General features: G+C 46.5%; 1 protein-coding gene across 1 annotated transcript in view; it reads right to left on the reverse strand.

The window, feature by feature from the left end:
* Positions 1 to 10,214, reverse strand: part of LOC143123497 (WD repeat-containing protein 7-like) — a 50,621-nt gene extending 40,407 nt beyond the window's left edge. Inside the window, exons 1-2 of the mRNA XM_076284950.1 lie at positions 9,674 to 10,214; positions 1,821 to 2,007 (exon numbers count right to left, since the gene is read on the reverse strand). Coding sequence (XP_076141065.1) covers positions 1,821 to 2,007; positions 9,674 to 10,214 — 728 coding nt within the window. The remainder of the gene's footprint in view (positions 1 to 1,820; positions 2,008 to 9,673) is intronic.
* Positions 10,215 to 10,474: the final 260 nt, after the last annotated feature.

Consider the following 10,474-nt stretch of genomic DNA (forward strand, 5'->3'; position numbering starts at 1 on the left):
GAATGTAAGAAAAATCAATATCCCCATTTCCCAAATGACATTAGGAAGCACGCAGACTGATGGCTATAAAGTGAGCTCTGTGCTCCCTTCAAAGAATCAGCATCTTCGTTCCTCCTCTTTCTTTTAAAAAACACGAAACCTTTTCAAAAGCCATTCTAAGCTGGACATTAAGTGAATTTTCTCCTGTAAAAAATACACAAGCACGTCCATTTCTGTCCAGGAGGTCAAGCCTAGCAACACCATCATCCTGTCCAGTGACTCATTCCTGAGACACAGCTGTTACCGGGTGTTCAGAGGGCCTCAAAAATCGAGTGCTCGTGATGACGTGCCCGTGGTCCAGACGTTTCAACTGTAAATCATCTCTTTGTGCTCTCCTCCGGTGCAGTCTGGATGGTCCGTCATGTTGGTCTTTAGTTTGGGCCTAAGTGTGTGGGGGGTTAGCCTGCATCATAGGCCTCCTGCCCTTCTAATAAAGCTTGAAAAATGACTGCCATTTTGCGCTAACCACATTAGCACGCGCTACACGAAAAAAAGCAGACATATTTATACTCATAATAAATTTGTTAAGCTAGGGTTTCGTCCTAATTGTATAATCAGACGCTGGGCGCATTCCTCATGCGGGGGTTTGGCCGGCCGGGGTAACCTGGTTTGCGAGGTCGGGCCTCCTGAAGGTCGGGTCCAGCAGACGGATGACTGGCCCACCGCCGCGTCCCGTCCGACGCAAAGCGCTCCGACTCGCCAAACATGCAGACATCATTACATCATATTAATGCCCTCCAACTGCATTACAGTCGCGCTTTCATCAGTCAGCGTGCCAGAGCTGGAGCATCTGCCGCCCCGACCCCCCCCCCGCTCTGCACTGCACCAGCTCTGCTGCTCAAACATGGCAGCCAGAACAGAGTGGCGTGGGGAGGACAGCTCAGCTGATTGCTGCCGGCTGCTGCTAATGAAATGGATCAGGCTTTGGAGGATGATGAGGACGGCTCTACGGAAAGCCTCTCCATTCATTTCACTCAGCACATAGCTATGAAGATGCTTGAGCTGCTTTGTGTTTAGCAAGTACTCTGAATGCAACTAGTGCTATGGTACTCTTTGGTTTGATATTTGTTTATTTGTTATATTTCATTTTATAATTACAGTCAAATGAAGCATTTCCTGCCATCATTATTATAGCAATGGTGACGTTATGGTTACCTGTATGCTGTAGCTACTGCAACCATCTGGTTGCACTTTGGTTGGGCATGTAGTGTTTGAGACTTTCATAGTGATTTGAGCTTTCTGTTAGGCTGTAGTAGATATGATTATGCTGTCACACCTGATGCTTAGGTATTAGGTAACATTTCTGGACGTGACTAAACATATTTATTGTGTACTGGCCATTAATATTTCTTTAAACTGCATGTGTACAGTAGCTGTAGTTTTGCAATGATGATGTTAGTGTGGATAATGCCAATGATGATGTTAGTGTGGCGAATGCCAATTCATTCTAGGCATGTTACGGTTTGTTATGAGAGTATGTTTATATCTGCACACCAACTATAATGTACTGTAGATGGTAATGATATTGATGATGTTGATGGTAGTGCCTGAGCAGTAGTTCTGAACTTTATGAGAACGTCTATGGTTATTTCTGTTTTGTGGCTATATAATAGTGGATATGATTCTGTGATTCTGCGTGGGTGTAATTAAAATACATAATTAGGTGACGGTTCCAGGCTTGGTCATGTTATGTGCAGTGGGAGCTATCAGGCCAGTGTTATAGCAGGTATAGCAGTGTTAAGTTGCAGACAGAACTGAGGTGGCTGAGCTGGGAGACTCACTTGGAGAGCTGCTTCTCGGCGTCGGCACACAACTCCAGCAGGCCCATGAGCACAGCAGACACGTCCATGTATGGCTCCCACACCGTGAAGCCGCGGCCAATCAGATCAATCGCCGTCCGGCGGATGGTGCTGTGGGGGGGCAGCTTCGGACTGGGGGGCTGCAGCAGCAGGAACGTCAGAGCCTTACCTGAGAAGGACACAGAGGCGTACCACTCATTAACAGCACTGCTACACACGTCTTCCTGGCTACCATGACAGTGACTTAAATAACAGCTCAACACTCTCTCCTTAGCCTGATCAAAAACCTACTGGGGTGAACAGCAGGGAGTGGCATTGGTAAAGATGAGGTCATGCATCCTTTAATGATTGACAGATAAAAATGAGGGGGCTTTGTGTGTGTCTGTTTGTGAATTGTGCACGTTTGTGCACAGGTGCATGTTTCTTCATGCCATGATCTCAGGAGGTACAAATAAACAGTTCAAATAAGTAGTGTGTGGTATGTGGCTATGAGTTAGTATTACATTTTTGGTGAATGTGTGAGAATGGGCACTCAACACTAACAGTTTAAACATCATTAAACATGTACCAAATACTTAAGAACAGAACACTATTTTACAGAAAAAGAACCTCCCAAAGGATTCTCCCAAACATTTCATGTGTGCTTCTCTGTAAAGGGACATCATGACAGTCTTACACAATGGCTTCCCCACTCAGCTCAAACACACAAGGGCATGGACACTGTACACAGACAGACACACACACAATTTTCACAAAGGCTGATGAAACACACAAACACACACACACACACACACACACACACACACACACACACACACACACACACACACACACACACACACACACACACACACACACATATCCAGACAAACAAATCAAACACACACAAACACACTCTCTCTCTCTCACACACACACACACACACACAAATCAGACACACACAAACACACTCTCTCTCTCTCACACACACACACAGACACACACACACACACACACACACACACAGGGGCGGCGGGTGCTGGGGACACAGTGATTCAGTGGCAGGCTGCGGTGGCTGTGCTGACTGGGACGCTGAACAATGGGAGCGCTGTCACCGGCCCCATCACGCCGGCCTCCCAGAGGCCATTGCAGCATGTCCACTCCGCCTCATAATCCCCTCTTATTAATTACACAAGCAAGCAGACCCCCATAATCACATCAGTCTGCAGGCACACTGCACACTGCCCCCCACTCACCCTCCCCCCCCTCTCTCTCTCTCTCTTCTTTTCTTTCTCTCTATCTCATTCTCTCTTCCTCCCTGTGGTTTCCCCTTCTCTTTCTCTCTGGACCACTCTCTCTTTCTCTTTCTCTCTGGACCACTCTCTCTATCCCTTTGTCTTTTTGACACCTCTCTGGCTCTCCCACTCCGTGGTGTGTTGGTAGCTCACTCTATCTCTCTATCTCTCTCTCTCTGTCTCTCTCTCTCTCCCTCCAATTACCTCCCTCCATTCTCCGCCTTTCCACACGGTTTCTCCCTCTGTCATCACACACAATCTCCCTCTCTCTCTCTCGCTCGCTCGCTCACTCTCTCACTGCAGTTGTATTGTCACTGCAGACTGGGTCATTGAGCACGTTGCCCGATGCAGCTGCAGACCAGACAGAGGAATGAATCACACACCTACACACACACCCACACACACACCTACACCTACACACACACACCTACACACACACACACACACACACACACCCCTGTGCCTAAATTGCACACAAACATGCACACCACAACAAAATATATGTACACACAGAGGCACTCCGGTCTAAAAATATTCATCAATGACAAGGCATAAACAACAAAAACTCATCTTAAAGCACCTGCTACTCTCTCTCTCACACACACACACACACACAGGCTTGTCCTATGGAGACCACTGCTGGTATTATACTCCACACCTGCTCTGCTTTCAGGCCCAGCGCACTTTTCTGCAGCAAAATGCTCTCAATTATGCTGGCAGGGAGGCTCCCAGTGAGCACGGCTTTTATGGCACAATCATTATGTCCCTGTAATCAGGCTGTCAGCACACACTCGCCTCACTCAGCCTCAGATGCAAGAGACACACACACACACACACACACACACACACACACACACACACACACACACACACACACACACACACACACACACACACACACACACACACACACACACACACACACACACACACACACACACACACACACACACACACACACACCCTTTCATCCTTCCGAAAACTTTAAAATGCAAACACAACCCTCTTTCCAACACCAACTTGCTCACCCAGACTTTCACAGACATATACACACATTATCTGCTCAGAAAATTACTTATAAGCTCAAATAAGTAGCATGAAACAACACTTCGGGAAGCACAACTAAAACAATTTCACACTCAGACACAGAAACATATGGACATAATCACACCAACCATTTATCCAAGCACTCCCACAGCAAACCCCCACCACATAATAAACAATGAAACACGTCTAAGTTTATGTAGCTAATGTACTGTGCACTATCAGTAAAAGCCTAGTCCCAGCTCTGTCATCTAGCATTTTCATTTTGACACAGTGGTCGTCCTAATGAGCCTGCTGGTTTAGGCGACGCCGATACTCTCCTATCATCCAAATGCATCAGTGTTAATGCACTGGCCATCGCTGCGCTGCGGGTCAGTCTCTCTCTCTCACACACACACACACACACACAGCGGGTCAGCAAGCCAACGGCAGACAAGACAAAGATGAGCAGCCGCCCGCCTCTTTGTCCTGCAGCCATTAGGACTGACCATTAGCAGCGACTCCGCCGGAGCCCAACCTTCACCAATCAGTAGCCACAGCATCCGTGTCCGTGGTGACAGCAGCGGCCATGTTGGGAGTGCGTGTGTGTGTGTGTGTAGGCGGGGAGTGGGGGGGGAGACATGTCCACTGCAGAGGTCAGCAAACACAGTCAGTGGCTGTCCATTCCCCACTGCAGTGTGAGCACACACACACACACACACACACACACACACACACAGACACACACACAAGTGTGTATTCACACTACAGCGCACACCAAAACTAAGCCTCGTAAAGGACACAGCACCATGAGGTGGCATTTGAGAAAAGGTCTTGGGAGCTTCTTAACGAGCTGACGAAAGACTGTTTACTTTTATTCGGAGTGATTTATATTACTTAAGCGGGGCTAATTATTTCCCCTCTGCGAGGAGCCAGCTCCACGCAGCCTGCCTGCACTGTCCAGCAGACCGGCGCTCCACTCCGCCAAATACAATGTTGTCAAGTTTAATGCAGTGCCTAATCATTACGGCTCAATTGATTAATTGTCAATCAATCCGTCAATCTATCAATCTCTCAAACAATCGATGGATGTATTCGCTTGACAGAAATGCATTCTCTGCTGACCACAAAGACAAGAGGGAGGGGGGGGGGGGAGACACAAAATGAAAGAATGCCTGGAAAAAAGGATATGAGGGAGAGGGAGTGGAAGAGAGAGATAGAGAGAGAGAGAGAGAGAGAGAGAGAGAGAGAGAGAGAGGGAGCAAAAATATATGGACGTGCAGAAAAGGAGGGGAGAGGAGGGAGGGGGAGAGAGGGATGCAAGAGGGAGAGAGAGAGAGAGAGAGAGAGAGAGAGAGAGAGAGAGAGAGAGAGAGAGAGAGAGAGGGAGAGGGAGCAAAAATATATGGACGTGCAGAAAAGGAGGGGAGAGGAGGGAGGGGGAGAGAGGGATGCAAGAGGGAGAGAGAGAAGGAGAGAGAGAGAGAGGGGGCTTGGGAGAGACCGAGGGATGGAAGGAAGGGAGGAAGGAAGGAAGGATGGAAGGGAGGGAGGGAGGGAGGGAGCATGTTAGGGGCTGATGTTCAGTGTCTGGACTGGAGTTTATCATGTGGGAATATCATCTATCCGGAGCGGGCAGGCGGGTAGGGATGACATAATGGTGGCGGCTTTTCCTTTTTCCCTGCAGAGTGCTAAATCTCTGGCGGCCCCGCGCCCAGACAGGGAAAGACGTTTGGGGGACAACAGCCAGCCAGGGTCTGCAGTGGTCAGTCTGCAGAGGGGGAGGGCATAGGTGTGTGTGTGTGTGTGTGTGTGTGTGAAAATGCACACAAAGGAAAGGGTCTGTACACACACAGCCAACCAGAGCATACAGACATCAATATTTGAACACAGAAGCCTGGCTGTAAAAAAGGCACATTCACAGTGTGTATTCACGTACAGTACATACACAAATCCACATATACAGAAGGACAAATGTAAGCACATTTTCAATGCACCCTTATTGACATGAACACACCTAAAACACCACATGCAGAGAATCATTAATACAAAGACAAGCAAGAAAAATACCATCACAAATAACGGGGGCAATCTGTGTGCACACACACACACACACAAACAGAATCAGTATTGACGAGGGCTTTTGAGAGCAGCTCCACACACTCACACTGAGATGATTGTGGTGTGAGGGGAGCTGGCTGCCCTGGTGCGACTGTAATAACATGCTCTGACCACTGCAAAGCACAGGGAGCACTGAGCAGCAATCAGCACAGTTTGTAAACCTAACCTGCTCTTTCTCTCTCTACCTCAAACACACACACACACACACACACACACACACACACACACACACACACACACACACACACACACACACACACACACACACACACACACACACACACACACACACACACACACACACACACACACACACACACACACACACACACACACACACACACACACCTTTGATGACCACCATCAGCCTGCTAAATTTACATACACATTTGGCAGACCCATGCACACTTTCAGAGTGTATGGATTTGTGTGTTTAAGGACAGTAAGGGATTTGAACATCTAAGAGGCATGTATTTCTTTTACCATGTGATGGAGAGAGAGAGAGAGTTTATGTATGAATGTGAGAATATGTATACATAATATGTTTGTATGCATGTATGTATGTATGTATGTATGTATGTATGTATGTATGTATGCATGTATGTATGTATGCATGTATGTATGCATGTATGTATGTATGTATGCATGCATGTATGCATGTATGTTGCACAACAGACAGACTGAGGAAGTAATTTGTCCCCAGAGCAATTGAACTGTTCAATGCTTCACAATGCTTAACTTAAGGGAAGAGGAGAGATAGACTTCTCAGCATAGTCAGCATAGTCTGTCTGCCTCTTCACCCCCTCAGTGTTTGGATACTGTCTGTCCACTAGCACTCACTTTTTACTATTGTCTTTCTGCCTCACTGTTTGCGTGCTATATTAGTTTTATTTATTTTTTATTTTGTTTATATATTACCTGGCCTACTCGCTGATATGTCCATATTTATATTTATTTTATGCTGGTCTCTAGACTTTATTCTTGCACTGTTGCACTGTTGGACTTACTCATTTGCACCATCACCATGACACTCACTCACACATAGCACCTTACCCCTTACCTTACCTTACTACAGAGAATCACAGGCTCAGTCCCTGCCTCAGTCATTGCAAGCGCCTCTTGATTAATCACCCACTATGTGGATACTGTTTTTAGAATTGATTTAGATTAAGTGTTAGTATAATTTGTGTAAGTGTGTAGTGTAAGTGTTAGTATAATTTGTATTTTAGTATATTCATTATCTTCTAATGTCCTTATTGCTTAGTTGTGTTTTTTTATATTATATACTTTTAATTACTTTTTTCTGTTGTTAGTGTATGTGTGTATGATGTCTGTATGCTCATTGATATGATCAATGAAGTATCTATCTATCTATCTATCTATCTATGTTCATGTAAATATAGACGTATCTGTTTACCTACCTATTTATAACGTATGACTGTTTCTTACAGAGCCACAGTCTGTATGCTTTTTTTTACTTTAGACCATATAACTACTATAAACTGTTAATTTTCATGTCTATTGTTAATGTAACAATTTGTTTGTTGTTTGTTTGTTTTCATCCACTATTTTGTTTAGTTTTTTGCCCTATAATATCTATGTTTATTTCATGCAAGTTTATGTTAATCCAGGTTAATCTAAATTTAAATAAGTCCACGGATATTTAGACATCCTGTCCTACACATCTTTCTGTATGATGGCTTTGGCAATAAAAATGCATTATTTGGCATGCCAATAAAGCACTTTGAATTTGAATTTGAGAAAGAGAGAGAAAGAGAGAAAGCAAGAGAGAGATAGAGAGAGAAAGAGAGAGAGAGAAAAAGAAAGAGAGAAAGAAAGAGAGAGAGAGAGCGAGAAAGAGAGCGAGAAAGCGAGAGAGAGAGAGAAAGAGAGAGATAGAAAGAGAGAAAGAGAGAGAAAGCGAGAGAGAGAGAGAGAGAAAGAAAGAGAGAGATAGAAAGAGAGAAAGAGAGAGAAAGCAAGAGAGAGAGAGAGAAAGAGAGAGATAGAAAGAGAGAAAGAGAGAGAAAGCGAGAGAGAGAGAGAGAGAAAGAAAGAGAGAGATAGAAAGAGAGAAAGAGAGAGAAAGCAAGAGAGAGAGAGAGAAAGAGAGAGAGATAGAAAGAGAGAAAGAGAGAGAAAGCGAGAGAGAGAGAGAGAGAGAAAGAAAGAGAGAGAGAGAGAGAGAGAGAGAGAGAAAGAGAAAGAGAGAGAGAGAGGGTGCATGTCTGTTGTATGTTCCTGTCTGCATCTTGTGCAGCCTGCAGGGCTCTGTCAGCTGCCCCAATCAATGTTTATGTTATTTGTGATAGATCAACTGCTAAATAATCACGGACACAATTATCTGTGCCGTGCAAGAATTTATCAACGTCGACACCGCAACAGGTCAGCTGGATAAACCACCTTATCAGAGCCTTAATTACCTCTCTCTCTCTCATTCTCTCTCTCTCTCTCTCCCACACACACACACTCACACTCACACACACTCACACACACACACACACACACAAGTCTGGACAGAGACGCCAGAGCTCACTTGAGCAGTGCTATCTTCAGTGGACATCTGTTTCTCCCTTTCTGTGCAAATGTTGTGTAGCTTCTTCCTCACATGTATGAAGGTGAAGAGGGCTGAGTGTGTGTGTGCGCTTTCCCTCATTTTCTGGACCAGTTCCAGGCAGATATGACCCCCCCCCCCCACCGATCTGCATTCAGAACCCCCTTCCATAGTGGCCACAGGCTGGGATCAGTGTTTAGCATTGTGCAGCAGAGATCCCACACACAGACCCATGCAAGAGCGGCTACTGCAGAAGTGAAGGGGGGTGTGTTTGGGTCAACTCAGGCCAGTGACACAGAGCGAGGCAGCCGCAGTATATTTTGTGCGTGCTGAGCGGAGACGCACGGCCTTTCATAAATTACCCAAGTTCCTCGTCGTAGAACCGGGCAGTCTTCATTTGTAACTCCCGGACTCCTTGAAGGTCACAAGGAAATTTCCCTTCCAATAAAGTTTTATTGAAAGCACTTGCTGGCCTGGGCTGACATCTTGATGCATGCTCAGGGCCATAGTTCATTCAATATAGCATTTGTTTTACCCTTTTTTCATATATCTTGACTCTCATCTAGATTCCCATACAACCGGATCAGCACAAGAGAAGTGGAGGTAGAGAACGTGAACACACACAGGCCTCTTAAAGCTCCCTCCATCATTACTCCCTCTTCTGCTCTGCACACCTTTAATACCCCCCCCCCCCCGCCACCCGAACACTTAAGCCAGCCGCCTGGCCTTTGTTGTAAATATGGACACTACATGCGACATGTGCAGCACATTGCCAAATGTCATGTCTGACTGGGATTGTAATAGTGTGGCAGAGGGAAATAGTGGCTGATTCTTTTGCTTCTAAAAATCAATGCTGGGGTTGCCAATGCTGGGGTTGGGATCCAATGCTGGGGTTGGGATCCAATGCTGGGGTTGGGATCCAATGCTGGGGTTGGGATCCAATGCTGGAGTTGGGATCCAATGCTGGGGTTGGGATCCAATGCTGGGGTTGGGATCCAATGCTGGGGTTGGGATCCAATGCTGGGGTTGCCAATGCTGGGGTTGGGATCCAATGCTGGAGTTGGGATCCAATGCTGGGGTTGGGATCCAATGCTGGGGTTGGGATCCAATGCTGGGGTTGGGATCCAATGCTGGGGTTGGGATCCAATGCTGGGGTTGGGATCCAATGCTGGGGTTGGGATCCAATGCTGGGGTTGGGATCCAATGCTGGGGTTGCCAATGGTGGGGTTGGGATCCAATGCTGGAGTTGGGATCCAATGCTGGGGTTGGGATCCAATGCTGGGGTTGGGATCCAATGCTGGGGTTGGGATCCAATGCTGGGGTTGGGATCCAATGCTGGGGTTGGGATCCAATGCTGGGGTTGGGATCCAATGCTGGGGTTGGGATCCATTGAATGTGCGGCATGCCGGAAGCTGAACAGACCGCCGTGGACAAAGGACTGACTGTCTTTGCTGACCGTATTGTGGCTTTAAAATATAGATGCCAGAATTTATTATATTCATGTGTTCCAGCAGAGAAATAGAGTATATAGCATATAGGGACCGCCAATACACACAAACCTACCTGTCTGTCTGTACCAGTGGGATGTCCAAACAGAGCTTTTGAGCTGCTCCTAGCAGTGGCATAGTGGTCCCCCCCCCCCCTTCCTCTGGAGGGCCAGGATC

Source organism: Alosa pseudoharengus, unplaced genomic scaffold (genome assembly GCF_046254945.1).
Source record: "Alosa pseudoharengus isolate Yale_2024_CS ecotype anadromous, Long Island Sound unplaced genomic scaffold, YU_APseudo_1.1 YU_APseudo_1.1_scf_14, whole genome shotgun sequence".
NCBI lineage: Eukaryota > Metazoa > Chordata > Actinopteri > Clupeiformes > Clupeidae > Alosa > Alosa pseudoharengus.